We start from the raw sequence: 23,176 nt of genomic DNA on the forward strand, positions 1-23,176 counted from the left end.
AATGGTAATCTCTCTGGCTTCTTTGCTTCTCACAGGGGTCTTCGGCAGGGGGACCCATTATCTCCGTTATTATTTGTGATAATGGCAGAGTATCTTTCTTGAGGGTTGGATAATCTTTTTGTTCAATATAAAAGTCTAAACTATCACACAGGGCGGCCCTTCAGGCTTTCTCATTTGGCGTTTGCGGATGATTTAATCTTATTTTTGAATGGGGCATTTCCCAGTTTCAAGAAATTGAGAAATTTCCTTTATCATTACGAGGAATGTTCTGGTCAGCATATTAGTAATGCCACGAGTGTTATCATCGCTCCTACTACTTGCTCCCCGAAGCTTAGAGGGAAGTACTATTCGATTACTAGATTTGGAGAAAGGGCCTTTCCCATTCGATATTTGTGCGCTTCTCTACTTCTGGGGGCAGAAAGAGCTCTTAATTCAACAACATCATTTCCAACACTATTAAGAAGCTGCAAGGGTGGGAAACTCATATTTTATCTTATGGTAGTCGGTTGGTTCTGATAAAGAGTGTCCTTTATTCCATGCCTATTTTTCTCCTTCAAGTGCTACAACCACCTGGAGCCGTTCGCTTTGAGATGTTATGTAAGAAATTCTTGCGGGAGTCGAAATTGGATGAAAAGAAAACACACTGGATGGCTTGGAAAAAAGTTTGTATGCAAGTTTCGGAAGGTGTCCTTGGTATTTGTAGGCTGAAGGATTATGTGACGGCCTTTTCCTTCAAACTGTGGTTCAGATTTCGAACGGTGGACTCTATTTGGAGAAATTACCTGCATTTACGTTACTGTAGACAGTTTCCCCTTCTACGGTACAACTCAAGCAGATAGTCTCTCCCACGTGGCGCCGTATATTGAAAATAAGAGACAGGGTTGAGGGAGGGATCGGTTGGACTATTGGTGCAGAAAAAACCAGTTTTTGGTTTCTTGGATCCAGGAGGGTCCTCTAGCAAATTCGATTCCTGTCCAAGGAATGCTTAATAAATCGGTTAATTGGTTTATGGATGGAAGAAGTTGGAATCTGTAGATACTTTGTAGTAACCCGTACCTTGTTTTAAGTTAATTAAATATTAAACATGATTAAAGGGTTACTAAGTAATGATCAAGGGATTAAATTATATTAAAATATGAATTCTGGACTTTGGAATCACCGGGCGGATCGCTACATTTAAATGTAGTAACCTGAGTCCCAATTCACATGTTAGAATATGATATATAATTTTAAAAGTGGCAAAACATGATTAAGGAATCATTATTTGGTGAAAATAAGTAGAAAATCAGCTTCGAAACGTCCGAAAATGATAGGAAGGGTCACGGGGGTCTCGGATAGTTTGGAAGCACCCAAATGAATTTGGAAGGACCAAACCAATTCGGATCATCCGAACTCAGCCAGGAACCAGATGTCAAAATGCTCTTACTCGTGGAATGCATGCATAGTTCGGATCATCCGAACCCCAGAACGGATCATCCGATCCCTTGCCTATAAAAAGGGGTCTTCAGATGACATTTTGAAGCACGAATTCAAGTGTTCCTTCTTGAGTCAATATACAATTGAGGGTCCGATGGTATAAGTGAGGTGCTTGGAGAATAGCATCCAGTTGAGAGTAGAAACTAAGTTTTTGACATCAGAAGGCTAACGACAGACAAAGGTATGATCCTAGAATCCTATTAAGAATAGGAGTATCTGCTAGCTTAGTTAAGACTTGTAGATCATGATTAGTGATACAGTAAATTTGATTGTAAGCTTGAAATCTAGGTCCTGACGTAGACTCGAACTGTTACGTATAGGTACGTAAATATTGACTGAGATCGGCGAGTATTCATGTTTATATGTTGCATTTTACGTGGCCTGATTATGTGGCATGATGTATGTTTGACTATTTTTATATTCATATGTCATGTGCATATACACGTTGAGCCTATTTCCTTTGAGATAGCCATAATAGTAGAGCCGCTCAGCTCTACACCTGTTTATATTGCCTGACACCGGGAGTTACCGCATGAGCGGAGACTGATACTACGGTGATCTAGACGAGTGTGTGAGTCACCCAGCGGTCAGATTCTTAGATGGTGCTACATATGTAGTAACCCAGATACCATTTTAAGATAATAATATGTTAAACATGATTAAGGGTTGGTATTTAACCAATTTCGGAGTGTTATTGGACTTCAGAAGTAAAATTTGAGCTTTTTAATTTTGGGCCGGATAGTAAGTTCCGATCCCGGATAGTAAGCTCCGATCCCAGATAGTAAGCTTCGATCCTAGATAGTAAGCTCCGATCGGAACGGAAGCTCTGATCCTGGAACGGAAGTTCCGATCCCCAGCTGCCAGAAATGATCGATGACTCAGTCGCGAGTTTTGACAAATGTCGATCATAGAGCAGATCGGAAGCTCCAATCGTAGATCGGAAGTTCCGATCCTGGCATGTCCTGCATGCACGCAATGAGCTGGATCGGAAGCTCCGATCCTAAAATCGGAAGTTCCGATCCTGGCGTGTCCTGCATGCACGTTTTTGGTGGGATGCCAAGGTTGCTCAGGCATGTACTGAGAGAGGACAGGTGACTTGGAGGGATTTCTGTCGGGAGTTTCAGAAATTATATTTTCCTCTGGCTGTTCGCCAAGCACGATCTATGGAGTTGCTTACTTTGAGGCAAGGATCAATGACTATTGATCAGTATCAGCAGCGATTTCTTGATCTGCTACCTTTCAGTCCTCATATCAATGCGAGTGATGCGTCGAAGTATGATATCTTTCTGCAAGGCCTGAACCAAGATATCTACTCACAGGTTGTCGTCTGTGATGACCCGGTGTCTTATGAGACTTTGGTGAACCGTTGCCGTCTTGTGGAGACCAGCAACAGGCGTGGACAGTTGATGATGCCAGCACAGCCTAGTGGATTTATTGAGCCTCGAGCTCAATCTGTTGTGCCATCTGTACCTACGTCTTCTTCTACTCCTACTACTTCGTCTGGTTCTCGTGGTTCACGAGGTACTTTCCGCTTTGGGAAGAAGAAAAAGAAGGAGGAGTTTTGTAGCCACTGTGGTGGGAAGCATCCTGCAGCTTCATGTCGGAGAGCTACTGGGGCTTGTTATATTTGTGGTCAGCAGGGACATCTGCGGAGAGATTGTCCTCAGCGTATGGGTTCTGCTAGTGGATCGGGATCACAGGTTGGATCTCAGGCTTCTATTGTTCCACGTCAGCAGCCAACACCACAGAGTTCTTCTGGTTATCGTCCCCAGACTCAAGGGCAGGTGTTTGCTCTGTCTCAGGAGCAGGCTACGGAGGGAAGCGATCGCATGTTGGCAGGTAACTTCTTGTTATGTGGTATTCCTGCACTTGTATTAATTGATACTGGAGCATCGCATTCCTTTATTTCTAGTCGCTTCGTTAAGAGACATAGATTACCTTACGTATCATTAGATATGGATTTAGTTGTATCTACTCCGTTGGAGCAGGAGGTAGTAACTAAGCGTCTAGTGATGGGTTGTCTTCTGGAATTTGAGGGTAATGTGTTATCGGCTAATTTGATGATATTAGCGATGACGGATTTTGATTGTATTTTGGGAATAGATATGCTGACTTTGTATCACGCTACTGTGGATTGTTATCAGCGTCTGGTACAGTTTCATCCCGTTGAGGGTGATAGCTGGTACTTTTATGGTGAGGGTGCGCGACCTCCGATGCCACTTGTTTCGGCTCTGAAGGCATGTCATGTCTTAGAGTCAGGTGGGGAGGGCTACCTCATCTATGCAGTTGATATGTCCATGAGTAGTACGGGTATTGATCAGCTACCGGTTGTCAGCGAGTTTCCTGACGTATTTCCTGATGAGATTCCTGATTTTCCTCCGGTTCGAGAGGTTGAATTTGGTATTGATCTAGTACCAGGAACTACGCCTATATCCCGAGCACCTTATCGTCTGGCACCGTCAGAGATGAGGGAATTGAAACAGCAGTTGCAAGATCTGCTTGATAAGGGATATATTCGTCCGAGTGTTTCTCCGTGGGGAGCACCTGTTTTGTTTGTCAAGAAAAAGGATGGATCGATGCGATTATGTATTGATTACAGGCAGTTGAATCGTGTCACCATCAAGAATAAGTATCCTTTGCCGCGGATTGATGATCTGTTCGATCAACTACAGGGTACTTCTATTTATTCTAAGATAGATCTGAGATCTGGATACCATCAGATGCGGGTACGAGACTCAGATATATCTACGACTGCTTTCAGGACCAGATACGGGCATTATGAGTTTCTGGTGATGCCATTCGGTTTGACGAATGCACCGGCAGTCTTTATGAATCTGATGAATCAGGTATTTCGAGATTATCTGGATAGATTTGTCATCGTCTTCATAGATGATATTCTTGTTTATTCTCATGACAAGGATGAGCATGCACAACATTTGAGGATTGTTCTACAGACGTTACGAGATAAGCAGCTATATGCGAAATTGAGCAAGTGTGAATTCTGGCTTGATCGGGTAGTATTTCTCGATCATGTGATTTCGAGTGAAGGGATATCTGTTGATCCTAGTAAGATAGAGGCAGTGCTGAACTGGTCTCGATCGATGACGGTTGCTGAGATTCGTAGTTCTTGGGTCTAGCTGGATATTACCGTCGGTTCATCGAGAATTTTTCACAGTTGGCCAGGCCTTTGACTCAGCTTACTCGGAAAGATGTTACCTTCATTTGGTCCTCGGATTGTGAGGAGTCGTTTCACGAGCTGCGTAGACGTCTTACTACTGCACCTGTGCTAGCTCTACCTTCTGGATCAGGAGGTTATGTTGTTTATACTGATGCCTCTGGTCAGGGGTTGGGATGTGTGTTGACACAACATGGACATGTTATTGCCTATGCTTCTCGATAGTTGAAGACGCATGAGAATAACTATCCAGTGCATGATCTCGAGTTAGCCGCCATTGTATTTGCGCTCAAGATTTGGAGACATTATCTTTATGGCGAGAAATTTGAGATATTTACGGATGACAAGAGTTTGAAGTATTTATTCACTCAGGCAGAGTTGAATATGCGACAGAGACACTGGATGGATCTCCTGAAGGATTATGATTGTGAAATCAAATATCATCCAGGTTCTGCTAATCTTACTGCTGATGTCTTGAGTCGGCAGGTGAGACTGTCTGCACTTCAGACTAATGAAATATCTCATATGATTCAAGAGTGTTGTTCATTGAGTTTTACGCTCAAGCACAAGAAAGGGAGGAATGGGATTCGTTTGTATACTATTCTATCTGAGACAGCATTGTATTCTCGGATCAGAGATGCTCAGATATCTGATGCTAAGACTCAGCGATTGACACGTATAGCCAATGGAGTTAATACATCTGGATTCCATTTTCAGGCAGATGGTTTATTGTGCCTATCCAATAGAGTGGTTGTACCTAATGTTGCGGAGCTCAGGAATGATATTCTATCTCAAGCTCACAGGAGTCGATTATCAGTTCATCCTGGAAGTATGAAAATGTATAAGGACTTGCGAACTAGATTCTGGTGGAAGGGGATGAAGCGAAGTGTGTATCAATTTGTTTCGAGATGTTTGGTTTGTCAACAGGTCAAAGCTGAACATCGACGACCAGGTGGATTACTGCAGAATCTTGAGATTCCCGAATGGAAGTGGGAGCATGTGACTATGGATTTTGTTACCCACTTGCCTATGACTTCACGTCAGTGTGATGCTATCTGGGTTGTCGTTGACCGTTTGACAAAATCAGCACATTTCATTCCTTATAACCGGGAATATTCTTATGATCGCATGGCACGCTTATATATCCATGAGATTGTGCGATTACATGGGATTCCAGTGATTATTGTCAGTGATAGAGATCCACGATTTACTTCACGTTTTTGGGGTAGTTTTCAGCAGGCGTTGGGTACCACTCTGAGTTTGAGCACTGCATATCATCCGGAGACTGACGGGCAGTCAGAACGGACGATTCGTACACTGGAGGATATGCTACGTTCTTCTGTCATAGATTTTGGCTTATCTTGGCAGGATCAGTTACCTTTGATCGAATTTGCCTACAATAACAGTTATCATCGTAGTATTGATATGGCACCTTTCGAGGCATTGTACGGTCGACGGTGTCGTACTCCGTTATTTTGGGATGAAGTCGGGGAACGACAAGTCGAGGGTCCTGAATTGGTGCAGCAGATTGTAGACAAGGTAGATTTGATCAAGCATAGGATCAAAGTTGCTCAAGATAGACAAGCCAGTTATGCGAATATTCGCCGCAGGCCACTTCAGTTTGAGCCTGGTGAATATGTTTTTCTGCGAGTATCACCTTTCAGGAAGGTGATGAGATTCGGTGTGAAAGGCAAGTTGTCTCCTCGTTACATTGGGCCTTTCCAGATACTGGAGAAGATCGGAGATGTTGCTTATCGTTTGGCTTTACCGCCATCTCTTTTCAGTATACACAATGTTTTTCATGTGTCGTTGCTTCGACAGTACATAGCTGATGAATCTCATGTGATTCAGTCTACTGATATTCAGCTAGAGCCAGATCTGTCTTTTGTTGAACGACCAATCTGTATCCTAGACAGGAAGGAGAAAGTTCTTCGGAACAAGACTATACCACTTGTGATGGTACAGTGGCAGCACCGAGGCGTTGAAGAAGAAACTTGGGAAACTGAGAGTCGTACGCGAGCAGAATATCCTGAGTTGTTTGCTTTGTATTTTTGATTACCATGTAAGATGTAATTACCGTTATTTTAATAAGACATGGTTTGATGTTTCATATTGTTATCTTGATTTGTCTTTTGATGTTATTTCGCGGACGAAATATCTAAAGGTGGGGAGAATGTAGTAACCCAGATACCATTTTAAGATAATAATATGTTAAACATGATTAAGGGTTGGTATTTAACCAATTTCGGAGTGTTATTGGACTTCAGAAGTAAAATTTGAGCTTTTTAATTTTGGGCCGGATAGTAAGTTCCGATCCCGGATAGTAAGCTCCGATCCCGGATAGTAAGCTCTGATCCTAGATAGTAAGCTCCGATCGGAACGGAAGCTCCGATCCTGGAACGGAAGTTCCGATCCCCAGCTGCCAGAAATGATCGATGACTCAGTCGCGAGTTTTGACAAGTGTCGATCATAGAGCAGATCGGAAGCTCCGATCGTAGATCGGAAGTTCCGATCCTGGCGTGTCCTGCATGCACGCAATGAGCTGGATCGGAAGCTCCGATCCTGAAATCGGAAGTTCCGATCCTGGCCGAGAAATTTGGCTATATATAGGGCCGTTTAGAGTTCATTTTCAATTACGAATTCCCGAGTTTCCTTCTTCAGTTATATAGTGTGAGATATACACTTGAGGGCCCTATCGGTTATAATCGAAGTTCTGGAATAACCAAGTTGTGGTTATAGTCATCCGGGACTAGCGTCTTCAAAGGGCTTACTTCGGACGAAGGTATGGTCCGGGAATCGATTTAAGTTTTGGGAGTACTTATTAGCTTAGTTAAGGTTTATAGAACTTGTGTAGTGATACGGTGAACTTTTGAATATAGGCTTGGAACCTAGGATCTACTTTACTTGAACTAGCCTTGAGGTACGTACACATTGACTGAGATTGCCAGCGAGTATACATGTTTATATGTTGCATTTATTTGGCATTATTATATGGCATGATGTATGCTTTACCGTCTTCTATACTCATATGTCATGTGCATATACACGTTGAGCCTATACCTTGTTATACCTGATTATAGAGCCGCTCAGCTCTATACTCGATAGTCTGTCACTGAGAGTACCGCGACGGCGGGGGCATTTATGTCTGTCTACTCTGGTGTACTAGACGAGTGTGGTTGCACCTAGAGGTTGATCCGTGCGGTGGCAGCACTCATATGGCGCCGGTTCTGAGCATGACTTTTCAGATGATCTTTTACCAGTCATCATGTTGCATGCATTATATACATATGTTTACTCATGTCTATGTACTGGGCGTAGCGCTCACGTCCTAGTTGTTATCTTGGACACCCTATTCCATGGGGAAGGTCGCAGGATGGACGGAGCTGGTAGTTCAAGACAGGACTAGGGAGCAGGAGCTTTGAAAGTTTTTATACAGCATGATTTATTAGCTGTATAATGTTTAATTTTAAGAATTTCGATATGGTTGTATCACTACAGATTTAAGCCTGAATTATATTACTAAGCTGATATGTAATTTATGGTTAAGTTTCCGCACGTTTTTACTCTGTTAAGTATATTGCTGTATTAAGTTTAATGCATGCTATTAGTTTCCAGTTAGTAGGTGATTCCATGCAGGGTCACTACAACATACTCATTGGCGCCTGTTTTGAGCATGATTTAATGGATGACCCGATACCCATTAAGCACGTTTGCATGCATCATATTTATATGTTTACTCATGTTTACGTACTAAGCGTTAATCTCTCACGTCCTTAGTATTATCTTTGACAACCCATTCGACGGAGCAGGTCTCAGGTTGGACGGAGCAGGGGTTTCGAGACAGGACTATCCTGAGGCACATGCAAAAGAAGTCTGCAGTGACCCGCACGGATCTCCTACTAACTAGCAGTCTTAAGCATGCAAATAGCTTAATTTAAAATACTTAATTAACAGAGTAAAACTTGCGGAAACATATCCCATAATAGACATAAACCGGCAAAATACAATCGGTACTAAAACCCAAACTGTAGTGATACAACCAAGTTCAATTGTAGCCAAATAAAACTGAAATGTATTATTATACATCTATATCGAATCCCGCTGTATAATATACCCTCTGATATCTTCTGATCTATAGTCCAGATTATGGACGTTCCTATCCACCATATTGCTGAGGATAAGGATGTCTGAAAATATTCTTCCAATGGAACGTTCAGTGTGAAATATTATTGGGAGGTGGTTCGCAGTAAAAAAAAAAAAAGATTGGTTGGTTTAAAGGATGTTGTTCCAAGCTCTTACGACCACCGATCTCTATATTGTGCTGGAGTTGGTTCTACAAGCGGCTCCAATTGATGATATATTACAATATTGAGGGGTGGTTCTGACCTCGATGTGTCAGTGCTGCGGGGGCCACGAATCATTTGAACACATTTTCTACTCTAGCACACCTGCCAAGTTCGTATAGGATTTTTATTCTTACACTTTTGGAGTCCAGAATCCACATGCATTCAGCAACTGGAAGGTGGACATGGAATGGTGGAGAGAGGGCCACATCAAAGAAATTTTTCCTTTCCTTATAATCTGGTTTTTATGGAAGGCTAGGAACGACTAGAAACACAGGAGCATGAGAATTTAGTCGGGCCGTATAATCTGGACCATCAACGACAACATTTTGGAGCTTGCCAAAGCGGGTGTGCTTAAGGCGAGACATTGGATTGGGTTTGGTTCTGTTGCGGCTAGGATGAGGCTTCATCTTAGCATCAATCAAACATCTCTCATTCGAGTGGTAAGGTGGGTGCGGCTTCCCCCATGAATGTACAAGCTTAATACTGATGGGTGTTCTAAAGATGGAGGTGAATCAGGAATTGGAAGAATCGTGAGGAATGACTCTGGTATCACAGTTATTGCTTTTCATGAATATATTGGGGTAGGTACTAATACTCAAGCAGAATTAGCTGCTATTTTAAAAGGGCTCCAGATTTGTAAGCTTTACAACCTCTTCCCACTCTAGCTGGAGGTTGATTCGATGACTGCTCTAGCAATTATTAATGCTGACAAGACATGTTGGGAATTCTCCTCTATGTTGACTCATATACAAGGGATCATGAACAGATTCTAGGTTCAGAAATCTCATATCTACAGGGAAGCCAATGCCGCAGCAGATCATTTGGATAATATGGGGTTTGATTTTGGATGGGCCACCCTTCGACCAGAAAACATCCAGGGGAGTCTAAAAGGAATTTGTATACTGGACAGATTCGGGTTGCATTATATTAGAATTAATTCAAAAGTTGTGTAATTGTAACTCGGGGTATTTTTTAGAGGTCTTGGCTTAGTCCTACTCTCTTGTTTCCTTTTATTTACTGGAATAAACAGGTAGGGGTCCTCCAAACCTTCTACCACAACAGGCGGATTTCTTAAAAAAAAAAAGATATTAATAAACACATATTTAATTATAAATGTTTCACTTACATCGCACATGTTGTTTCCTAGTATCTATAAATAGATGTTTCTTGTAGTAACCCGTACCCGAAAATAATGATTAATCGATAATTAATCAAGTGATCATGTTTGGATTAAGTAAAACATGATTAATATATTTCCAAAAGGGTTTAAGGAATGCGAAAATGGATTTAGAGCACTCGAAAATAGCCTGAAGGGAGTCCAAGTCTTCGGAAGGATCGGATGGTCCAAAGGGGTTGAGTTCGGAGGCCCTGAACCAGTTCGGATCGGTAGAGTTCGGACTCTCCAAACTAGGATCGGACGGTTCGATCTCCACCGGATAAGATAAGATAAAAAATTATTTGATTGGCTAAGAATCATACTTCAGACGCTCCGAAGTAGAGGTTCGAACGGTCCGAACAGTAGCCAAGCCAGGTGTTCGAAGTGGTGATGTCACGGATGACATAATACTCGAGATCGGACGATCCGAAGTCCCATTCGAACGGTCCAAAGAGCTGGCCGAGACACATGTCATGCATGCAGGGATCGAACAATCCGAAGGGGGGTTCGGACAGTCCGAACCCATGTATATAAATATGGGACGAGGGGCTCATATTTCAGACACTCAGAACTTCTCTCCTTTGCCCACGTGGCTCTATTTTAAAGGTCATCGGTACATTCTTTTCTTGAAAGGGCCGTTCTGCCCGCTGAAATCAAAGGTTTGGCTCAAGATGAATGCATAAGAAAAACATACAGCATTAAGACATATAACAAAAGCTCAATCAACAAAATACAAGTCCCACATTCTAGAACAAGTATTGATGCAAGTATGTGATTTTAAGTGAAACTCAAGAACCAACTGTCTCGAGTTTGCTATCCCGCTAAAACGATGTCTTCTTGTACCTTTCGATACGAATAACCCCAACTCTGGATAAGCTACAATAAAAGGTTATGTAAAAAACTATACACCCTAACAACAACGAATGCTCAAGGTAAACTCTTTACCGCTCTTCATCCAACTCTTCGACGATTGACTTCTGCTAACTCTGGGCTCGACAAACTTCAAAAGAATCTATTCGGAGGCAAAAGATGATCAAAAACGATGAACAAATCCAATGCCAAAGTTCTACGATTCAAACGGTACAAAAATCCCAAAACTCAAACCGGCGGCATAACGGCTATAAACTGATCAAATCGGAAACACAGACAGCAGTACATCATTGCAAACAACTCAAATCAATGATAAACAACAACAACAAAACAAATCCAGCACATCCCAAAATCCCCATTTTCAAAATAGGCTTCCAAAAATCATAACAATTCCGAACGACGCTCTAATTCAAAACCGACTGAGAATAATCGATAAGAACTATCTCAAGAGCAACATAACCGAAACTCAATAGATTCTAACAACATCCAAAAATAGAAGTATAACTAATCGAAAATATACTTACTATAGAACGAATCTCTCGCTTATGTGATCGCTAATCTGCCTTTGGATTAAAATTCTAACAGACGGATCGAGCAAAAACCGAAATCACAAAGCTTGGAGAAGCTTGGAGGCGTCTCTAATGAAGGAAAAGCGATGGAGGAGGAAGGTAGAATGGATAATACAATTCAAAGCCTCTTAAATATGTAATAAAATTGATATTTGCATTTTAGTCCCTGAAAATTCCAAAAATTGCAAAATAGACCCTGATCAAAATCAAATTAACTCTTGAATTCTGTAATCTCCGATTATCTCAAATAAACTAAATTAAGATAAATTTGGGGCGTTACACATTAAGTCCATATGTATAAGCTCAAGATAGCGTGTTGTCTCAGATGTTGACAACATCTAGTGTGACACCCTGATTTGCTTCCCTTTTTGACATGCTTCACAAACAAATGGAATTCTAGAATTTATATTAGGCATGCCTCTAACAGCATTAAGATTACTTAAGTTCTTCATCATTTTGAAATTTGCATGCCCCAATTTTTTATGTCATAGGTCAAATTCTGTCACTTTGTGTGCCTACAAGCCATCTCTTCTCCAAGTTGATAACAGTTATCAGATGACCTTATACCTGTCAATACACATATATCAGAACTATCATAAACTTTGCATAATTTCTTATCAAATTGTACATGCAAGTTATCATTACAAAGTTGACTAATTCTTATTAGATTTGCAGTTAATCATTCAACATGAAGCACGTTTCGAAGCTTAGGTAAGCCAGAAACATTCAGTGTGCCTTTTTCAACAATATTTCCCTTCTAACCTCCTCCATATGTCACTTTCTCACTCTTCTGTTCAACATAATCAGTGAGAAACATTTTGGAACCTATCATATGACGTGAACTACCGTTACCAAAGTACCAAGCACCTGAAACATAGTTCTCAAAGCAGTATAGATCATATAACAATGAATTTCATCTTTTGGTACCCAAACCTTTCTTACAGTAGATCTGGTCCTGGAGATGTTGTGGGAGGTGTTATGCAACACCTTAGATGCAGATCTCTGTCTGTAGTTTTCCTGCAACTTAAAACAGTATGGTTTGATATGACCAGGTCTATGACAGTAGTGACAAACAAACATACGTTTCCTTCCATACTTTATAGGTGTAGTAGGTTGTGGTTTCGGTTTTGGTGGATCGTTTGATGCGACTTTTTTGGTTGAGATTCCTGTACAAATACTTTCTTTGATAAACACAGGAGGTTTTGAAGATTCACCAACTTCAAATATACTGTTTTCAAAGTATAATCCTGCCTTACCATCTCTTCTCATCATCAGCAAAGAATCAATCTTGGTTGTGCTTGAATTAAACTTGGCTAAAGTACCCTTAGCTTTCACAAGTTCTTCCTTTACCTGACACAATTCCATGTCCTTCTTACTCAGCACAACTTCAAGTCTTGACACAGAAACCTTCAAATTATTATTTTCTTTTTAAAGAATAGTATTTGACTTATTCCTTTCAATCCAATCGACATACAACTCTTCATACATCATACGAACATCCTCCATAGACATTGTTTCATCACCTGCATGAGAATTGCATTTATCATTAGCAGTAGAAGAAGTCAAACATACTGACCTTTGGAAGATGTTGCGGCCAGGTGTGGAAACACCTACGGCAACACCTAAGGGATTGACTTGAAATAACTTCTTGCTTTCCAGTAAAGCTGATAGGGCTGTGTGAATTTCTTCATCATCCCGTTCTTCATCTTTTTCAGACTTTTCATCACTCAAAGATGTGTTCATTTCTTTTCGAAGAGTATTTGCACACTCATTTGCATAATGCCCATAACCTTGACATGCATGACACTGCACACTATCTATCCTCTTTGAAACAGGTTTCTTCTTCCCTTCAAACATTATTCGAGGCTTCTGGGAATCATGAAAATTCCTCGGTGACTGATCTGGCCCAGATATTTTTAAAGTCTTGTTAGAAAACATTGGAGCTTTAAGCTTCTGATCAGATTTCTTGATCTCCTTCATCTTCTTCAGATAGTCATTAAACTTTTGGTGATGAGTGAAATCGTATCATCCTCTAGATCAGACTGAAAAACTTCTTTTCGCAATTGAACAAAGTCTTCATATAAGTCATTTGAAACTTGAAAAGCTATTGAATTTCCTTTATCCTTTTTCTATGATGTAGAATTCATCTCAAACACTTGAATAATGCTTATTAGTTCTGTCAACTTCATATTTGAGGAGTCTTTTACTTTCTCAAGCACCCAAATCTTCTCATTGAATCCATCTGGCAATGATCGAAGTACCTTGTTCACCATACTCTCGTTGGAAATCGGTCCTCCAAGAGCAAAAGCCTTTGTGGCTATTTCCCTAAGACGCTTGTCATAATCTGCAATAGTTTCATCCTCATTCAGCCCAAGATTCTCGAATTTTGTGTTTAGAAATCTAAGTCTAGTTCTTCTTACATTTTCAGTCCCTTCACAGTGTTCTTGAAGAGCTTCCCACGCATCCTTGGAAATGGTGCAGTCTGCTATGAGACCAAACATCCTCATGTCCACGGTTGAGAAAATTGCATTTATTTCTTTAGCATTGTAGCTCGAACTTTGAGCCTCCTCGGTGGTCCAGGTGGATTCTGGCTTGAGAATGTATTCACCTTCCGGATCTAGTATCTTTGGAGGAGTCCAACCAGTTAGAATACTCTGCCAAGCACGCACATCCATCGCTTTGATAGTGAAGCGCATCCTCGTCTTCCACAAAGCATAATTTGTGCCATCAAGAACTGGAGGTTTCAAAAACGAATTGACTGTGGTAGATGAGTCCATATTATTCCATGAAAATAAATATCAACCAAGATCAGTTCTTAGTGTATCAAGATTTTGGCTCTGATGCCACTTGTAAGGAATAATCGGTTGCACATAAACTCAGATCAGATGTTGTCACTAGATGTTGACAACATTTTCAATAACATGCAGCGAAAAACTATAAAAGCGTGAATAAAATAAACTAGAAACCAAATAATCAAACTCAAATATTTAAGCAAGAGTATAAAATACTCTTGCAACGTCTCAGGGAAAAACTTTCACTAGAAAATAAATCAAAGTGTTTTACAAACCCTAAAACTAGTGAATTATTGTAAAACTCAATTTTCTCAAAACATGTGAGAAAATAAAGAATAAAACATCTCCTAAAAATTCTATATGAAATAGAATAAGAAAATCAAACAAAGAAAATGAATCCTTGATGCCAAAAGAACACGAGAGCAACACACTGTATGATCTTCGATCTCTGAGTGTTCTCCAAATCTTCAAGGCAATCAAGTAAACACGACCAACATGTGCTTCAGAAAATCTCCAGAATTCTCTCAAGTTGCACACATGGAAAGTTCTCAGAAATCTCTCTTGGTCGTCTGTCTCCCTTCATTCTTGTACACTCCTCGTACATAAATATAGACAAAAGAATCTTTCTCTTCTATCTTTCCTTGTATTTATCAAAAGAGAGATCGATCTTTATTTACTTTGATCAAAGAATGTATTTGTCAAGATAAGGTAACAAAAGATTAAGATATGATAAATATAAGATAATATCATAAGTACACAATATATCATATCTTATGAACTAAGAAAATAATTCTATTTAAACTTTGAGTATAAGAAAGGCAAAAAATATCAAATAATCTTTTAAATTAGGATTGATGTTTATACGAAAATAAATATTCCCTTCATAGGTATTAAGAGGGTGTTTGGGTGAGCTTTTAAGCTCTTAAAAACAGCTTATAAGCTGTTTTGGAGCTTTTAAGCTCTCTAAAACTATTTGGTAATTTTTTTTTAAAACAACTTATAAGCTGTCAAAATAAGTTGTTTGACAACTTATAAGCTGTTTTTAAAAAAGTAGATACACCCCTACTTTTTAAGAAAATATCTTATTTTAATATTTTGTTTCCCACTATTATCCTTTTATATATTTTTTTCAATTTCATAATATATTCAATTACAGTTTTTTTATTTATCAATTTGTTATATATATTAAAATAATATTTTGTTCCCGGTCAAAAAAAATAATGTTTAGTTCAATAATTTTTTTATAATTTAAAAAACTAAACTATCGAGATACTATTTTAACATTAAATATTTTTTTAAAAAAATCAAAGCATACGATTTTTATATATTTAAATATAAAATAATATATATAATTTTAAATAATTTTTTTTCTATCATTTTCTTATAATTAAAAAAAAGCTATACTATCAAGATATTATTGAGTAATTTTAAAATAACACATATATTATTTTAAAAAAAATTCATAGTGTAAGATTTATATAAATTAAAATATAAAATATTTTTTATTTAATTTTAACATTTAACATTTATCATAAAATTTTAAAATTATTTTTGTAGATATATAATATTTACTTCACCTTCATATTATTATTATATCATTTTGGTAATTTTGACAATAAAAAGATCTTATAAAGCGAAACACATCAACATTTTTAAGTTGTTTAAAATAAGTTTATCCAAACACTTTAACAGTTTATTTTTAAAATAAGACCTAACAGCTTATAAGCTCTTAAAACAGCTTATAAGCTCCTACAGCTTACAAGCTGTTTTTAATAAGTTTAGCCAAACACCCTCTTATTTTAAAAATAAGCTGTTAAAGTATTTGAATAGGATCGAATTAACCTCTCGTATGTGTTTGTAGACAATTAATTACCACACTTTACGAAGATCGAGTAGTTTTAAAGGTGCATTTTTCTAAAAATATATCCTTTTTAACGGTGATTACAGATTGTTAGCGTTTAAGCATTTCTTTAATTGTGACGATTCTCAAGATGAAACCGAAGCCCAAAATATTCAACTGAAAAAAATCAATATAAAGTCCACAATTTCTTGAAATGTCAAAAATAAATTTGAAAAAAAAGGCATATAGTCTTCTTTTGGTTAAACTTTTTCTTAGTTTAATTTGCGAAATGGGCACAAATACTTTTTATGATTCGTTTCTTTCAAGAAAAAAATGTACCGATGACCAATATAAATATTTATTCCTATATATGTATTACACTTTGTATTCTTGTTCAAACTAATGATATACTTTCCATCAATCACATTCTTGGACTTGTTAGGCCATTGTTAAGTAACTTCCATTTCAAAACAACGTACCTGATTCTTATATATAAATTTTTCTTGATGACCATTAGTGATTAATTTATTTGAAATATAACAGTCATCTGAAATACCATCTTTTTTCTAGTTTTCTTGCATTTTAGGCAACTGTCTTTTTAAATAAGTATTTAAATGACTTTTCTTCTGGAACCAAACGAATTATCTATCAGCTATCAATATTTCTGAACACCTTCGGTACTTGTTGGGAGTTATATACTTATATCACACCATTTTGTGAACACGACACAAAATGTGCTAGCTAGCTAGCTATTTTGTGAACACCTTCGAGGATAAGTTTAAACTCGACTTTTAATTTCTATCTTTCTAGCTCAAACACTAACCGCATGTGCTAGCTAGCTAGCTATATAAGAAGTTCATGCATCTTATTGATTAATTATTTATTGAAAAAATAAGTTTTTTGGTCCATTAACTTTTCCATGTTTTGATTTTTGTCCATTAACTTTTTCGACGTTGGTTTTGGTACACAAACTTTGTATTTTTAGTGTTTTTTGGTCCAACTACATGCATGTCAATTTCTGATTGGTTCAAAATGATGACGTGGACCAATCAGAAACTAACACGTATGCAGTTGGGCCAAAAAACACCGAAAATAAAAAGTTAGTGTACCAAAACCCACACCAGAAAGTTAATGGACCAAAATCCAAAGGGGATAAATTTATTTGACCAAAAAACTTATTTTTTCTTATTTATTGGATCACAATATATATAGGACGTCGACATTAACTCACTGTGACAGCAGTCTCAAAAAAACAATAATAATAAGAACTACATCAAATAAAGTTTCGTAATTCAATTGGAACAAGCTCAATATAATATACAATAAAAACTCTCTATATTAATATCGATAAATTATTAACTTTTTCAAATATAGACAAGGGCAACCCTCACCTCTTGAGCTAGCTTTTGAGGTGAGTTAGGTCCAAGTCTCATTTCTAACAGTATCTTTCTTGTCCCGACTTGGGAAGAGCAATTAATTAAATCAATAATTTTGATAAATTAATAAGATAATAAATTTTTGGAAAACTCTTATATTAATATATGGTCATATACTAAATTAATAATAATATAAATTAAAATTACAAGTTGTTTATATATGTATGAAAGCTTCCTTTCAGTAACTGGTTTCAAAAATATTTAGTATATCAAACTTTATCATCAGTGAGATTTTCAATTGCGTTGCCTATAATTTCTTCCAAGCTTTGCAATTGTGAACACGTCCATTTTCATCTGGATAATATGGAAGCATTTTTTAGTAAATACTACGAAAACTTCTAATGCTACATCAATTTAATTAATATATATTAGTTAGATTGAAAACGTACTCTTTAAAATAATAAATTATTAATTTATTGATTAATTAATACATCTATAAATTAATAAAATTTTATGGTCTAACATTATTAATTTATAGAAGTTTTACTGTAACTCATAATTATATGTGACCAATGCATTACATGCTAGCCAGTAACACAAAAGTCATGAAAAAAATGGTTTTCACAAGCCGTATATTTGTTTGAGTTTTAAAGTTTTAAATATGTAAGGCTGTATTTGGATTGATTAAATTTAAATCTATGGATTTCGATTATATATAGTTTTATTGTTTACAATTAATCAATATATTAAATATTATATTAAAGCATCTTACTTATTTACAAATTAGTAATAAAAAATATAATGAATTTAAAATGATTTCATTACTGGATCAATATCAAATTCATTCTAATTAACATGCAATACCTTATAAAGTTGTAAGTAATGAAATTAAAATATATAATTTTAATTTTTTAAACAACAAAAATATGTTTGAAATCTATAATTCCAAAAGCACATGGAGTTCCACGGTATAAAATTTTTTGTTAGAAAATTCCATGTTTTCCGGTCCTTCGTCTGAATGTCCTTTTTCCCAAGTTTGTAGTAGCAGTCAAATAAATATTTTAAAATTTAAAGCCGACCGAGTTATAAATAAATAAATAAATGGTCTTTTAATAGAATAGAAAATAGAATAATATAAATATTAAAAATTGAAGCTCCATAAAACCTAGCTCCTTTCCGGTAGAATCGATGCTACCCGCAGGGTAGTGCCTTGCGAGTGACGTGGCGGTTCATGATTGGTTAAAATCAGTGGGCCTTACATGAGACCCACTAATTTTGACCAATCATGGGGTTACACGTCACCCGCAGGACTAAACCCTCCTTTACCTACTCTAATGAAGAAAACTGACAAAGAAGAGAAATGTTTTTTTTTTTCAACTTTCAACAAGTACTGTTTAATCTGATTTACGACAAGCACTCGATAAAATCTCCAAACAACGCCCTAAAGAGTAAAGAATGAGTTCCCAAAAACATAAAACTCGTGCACAAACAAAGAAAGAAAAAACATATGTTGTGATGAGCTGAAGGCATTGATTTTGCCTTCTTACATTCTATGAAACCTCAAAGAATCCTCAATCATGTCAATTATAAGTTATGGAGACAACCTAAAATTCGTGGACGAAACCGAAAAATTAATCCAAACCACAGATGGAGAAAACCGATCGAAGAATGAATATTAATGCCTTTGATTTAAAGATATGCACACTTTTTCTCTGTAAGTTGTAGTGAAGATGAAGCACTAGGAATCCACCAAACTCTAACACTTTTATCAAGGCTTCCACTATATAGCATGAATCCACATCCTACTCTTGTTGGTGATGCTTGCAAGCATTTGATTGGTCCTTGATGCCCTTGGATCACCATGTGTCTACTTAGCATCCCATTCATTTCCCTCTTCCATATACTAATGGTCCTATCAGCTGAACCACTGCATATGTAATCTCCCATTAAACACATACACAGAACTGCCATTTTATGAGCTTTCACCTCGCAAATCATCCTCCAACTATCCATTTCTTGATTCCCAGTCCATCCCATTATGCATCCGTCCGACCCCCCTCCGAAAACGACCTTCGAATCATTTGAAACCACCACACAATTCAATGAAATGTCCTTGTGGCCCTCCAAGATTCCTTTGAGACAATGCATTTTGTTCTTCCCTTCTAGCCCCCAAGCCTTGATCTTCCCATCCGCAGAGGCCGAATACACGACCCCGTTGCAAGAAAATAGCCCATTTATTGCGTCATCATGAGCCTTGATAGATTCCAAACACTTGAAATCTGATATCCTCCAAACTTTGAGAGTCTTGTCCCAAGAACCGGAGTATAATAGCCCGTTTGAGACGGTTAAACAAGAAATGCTATCCGCGTGTTCGATCCACAAACGCTTGTGATGCCGCCTGGTTTGGACATAATTGCTTTGATTCATAAACTTCCCTAAATAGTCTTTAGTAGTTGGAAGAGTGTCAACTAGTTTAATCACGTTTTCGGAGCTTCTTGAAACTTTCCATACTCTGATTCTACTATCTTGATGTGCGGTAAAAACCCGGTTTCCTGTGGTGATCAGAGCCTTAACGGAGCCGTCCCCTTGCCCGAATTTGGTGAATTGTCTCAAATCAGGCTGCTGCCAAACAATTATATCTTTTCCCTGGGAAGCACTGAGAATGAATTCCCCACACAGGGCTAAGCAAGAAATCGACCCAATATGCCCTGAAAGAACTGCCAAAGATTTGTAGGATTCAAAGCCTGAAATGGGTGAGCTTGGAATCTTGAAATTGGGATTTTCCAACTCGAATCGAAATGAAGTATCGGGGCTATCATCTGTATCACTACTGCTTCTCCCGCTGCTGTTGCTTGGCGTTGAGGTAGAAGACAACAATGGAGTGGCCAAATTCGTATCTTGAATCGAAGGACCCTTAGGATGGATCATTTTCTTGATCGAACAAGTCTGTAGAAAATTGGGAAGAAAGCCGTATGACGAAGGAATGAATCAAGATGAAAGCGAGACAGATTCAAGAAAATGAGCTCAAATTAAAAATTATGGACAGGATTATATAAAACCAAAATGGAAGAAAGCCGTATGACGAAGGAATGAATCAAGATGAAAGCGAGACAGATTCAAGAAAATGAGTTCAAATTAAAAATTATGGACAGGATTATATAAAACCAAAATGAGAGAGTCGTTGAGGGAATTCCCGAAAGATCAAACAAAGTATATAACAAAAAAAATGAAATATAATTCAGGGCTCGAGAGAGAGGAGCGGAGTTGAGATTTTTACCAAGAAAATGAGAGGATTTTTAACGGAAAAAAGGGGGAGAGGTTCAACGGCTACTTTTGACAATAACAAAGCTACCAAACTTGATAAAGAAGGGGTATGTTGGGGCCCTTGTAAATTTCTTTTTCTTCTCTTTGCTGTAAAGGCTAGTAAACAGAGTAATTAAATTCTTTTATTAAATTAAAATTGCTTTAACATATTTTTTAAAATTGATGTTCGATTGTTGTTTATTAGGGATGTAAACGAGCCGAGCTGCCGAGCTTTTGAATGTTCAAGCTCGGTTTATTTATAAACGAGCCGAGCCCGAGCTTATTTAACGAATATATTCATGGCTCACGAGCTTATTCGAGCTTTTATCGAGCCTAAACGAGCTTAATATATTTAAACTATAAATTTAAATATTCATTAAATTAATTAAAACTAAATTATATATTTGAAAAAAATATAATATTATTATTAAAATTTGTAATTTTATTCTAATAAATTAATTTTTATAGATTTTTCAATATTTTTCATAAGTAAAGTGTAAATTTATAAATTAAATATCAATACTATTATTTTTTCGTTTAAGAGATGACTTACGAGCTTGTTAACGAGCCTGTTAACGAGCATGTTCACGAGCTAACGAGCCGAATATTGTAAAGCTCGAGCTTGGTTTGTTTGCCTTAACGAGCCTCATTAAACGAGCTCGAACGAGCTTTTAACGAGCCAAGACCCGAACAATTTGCGAACTGTTCGTCTCATTTACATTTCTGTTGTTTATTATCACTTTTGCTGGTGAGCTATTATTATATTATATTCTTTGTTGCCAATGAGGGCGAATTAGTCAATGTAGTAGGCGTCTTCGAAATCAAAACTGGAACCGGTACTAGCAAATTGGTTTTGGTTCTTAAACAGTATATTGTTATAGATTGACATTAGATTTTATGATTATTTACTACACATAGATAACTTAATTAGTGTGATCAAATTACTTGGCTTTCATAAATTAAATTTTAATTTTAATATAAATTTATATCCTCACTACTTGTTGTTTGATAATTGTCAGACGTTGAGATATTTGGACGAATTTGGTTAAAACTAACTCCACCGACCGCAATATTTGGTCATTTCAAGTAAAATATTTTAAGTGTGTGTGTAAAAAACGAGATTTTTAAGAAGCCCATTGGTAAGGAAAATCAGGACTTTTAATTTTAAAAGAGATAAATTATATTATTATTTAATTATGTACCACGATAAATTATGTAAAAGATAAATCAGCTTATCAGAGATCTAGAAGGAGTCAAATCTTGGAGATAGAATGCTATTCAAATTTTGAAAACTAGGTGTCCTAGTTGAACCCAACTACTATTGGTGCCTATAAATATAAACCCACAGACCCTGACGACGAGAATTCTCTCTAAATTTTCGAGTAAGCTAGGGTTAGGGAAGATGCGAAACGTTGCAGAGATTTTTTTTTCATGTTTGAAAAGGCAGCACTATGTCTAGGATCTATTTCCAATGCTAAGAAGATCCGAATTCGATCTTCACCAATCGGATTGTAGCATAAGATGTTATCAATATAAATTTCAAATTTCAGCCTGATCCAACGGCTAGAATCCTGCTTACAATTTTTGCAAGGATTCTGCACAGATTCTACTCAGAAAGAAGCAGCTTCTTCTCGTGGTCTAGAAATGGATTCAAACGACCATCAAACCAGATCTCCACCGTTCAAAATTTAGATAACGCCCTTATGAATGTCACACCAAATTTCATATCGATCCGACGGTATGATATGTATCTGACCTTTTTGAAAATTGACAGAATTTTTGATAAGTGGGCTTTGTGTTTTAAAATACTATGTATGCGTTAAAATTCGATCGTTCATAATATTTTGAAACATTGCTGAGTACTTTCCATTCTTGATACGATTTTGTGAAAAGTGTATTTTTACGGCACTGTTATGATTTAAATTAAGAATGGAAAATGAATTTCCAAACGATGATAAGTTAAAGCCCTGATGCGGTGGGTAATAATAACCTACCTATGAACTCGCCCTTTAGAAAGATTACATATAGGGAACTGATCAGTTAGCCACGAATAAAGAGATAAATTTCAGTGTCAAGTCGTGTCAAGTCAAGCTATGTCAAGTTATGTTTTGATAAGTCAAGTTTTGCTATGATGTGTTATGTTATGCTATGATGACATGTGATATGAATATGTCTATGAATTATGTTGTGTTTTAAAGACAAGTTTGAATTTTATCAAGAGTATATATGTATGTATATTTTAATTTCGTATGATCGATCGGCCCCCACTTGCT

General features: G+C 37.3%; 2 protein-coding genes across 2 annotated transcripts; both read right to left on the bottom strand.

Moving 5' to 3' along the window:
• Positions 1 to 13,721: 13,721 nt before the first annotated feature.
• On the bottom strand, positions 13,722 to 14,369 carry LOC140878746 (uncharacterized). Its single transcript, XM_073282361.1, has one exon. It carries the CDS (start codon positions 14,367 to 14,369, stop codon positions 13,722 to 13,724), a length of 648 nt encoding a protein of 215 aa, XP_073138462.1.
• A 4,734-nt stretch (positions 14,370 to 19,103) lies between these two features.
• Positions 19,104 to 20,830, bottom strand: LOC140884938 (protein JINGUBANG). The gene has a single exon (XM_073291846.1). The coding sequence runs from the start codon at positions 20,526 to 20,528 to the stop codon at positions 19,290 to 19,292; it is 1,239 nt and encodes a 412-aa protein (XP_073147947.1). The 5' UTR covers positions 20,529 to 20,830; the 3' UTR covers positions 19,104 to 19,289.
• Positions 20,831 to 23,176: the final 2,346 nt, after the last annotated feature.

This window comes from Henckelia pumila, chromosome 2 (assembly GCF_033568475.1).
Source record: "Henckelia pumila isolate YLH828 chromosome 2, ASM3356847v2, whole genome shotgun sequence".
NCBI lineage: Eukaryota > Viridiplantae > Streptophyta > Magnoliopsida > Lamiales > Gesneriaceae > Henckelia > Henckelia pumila.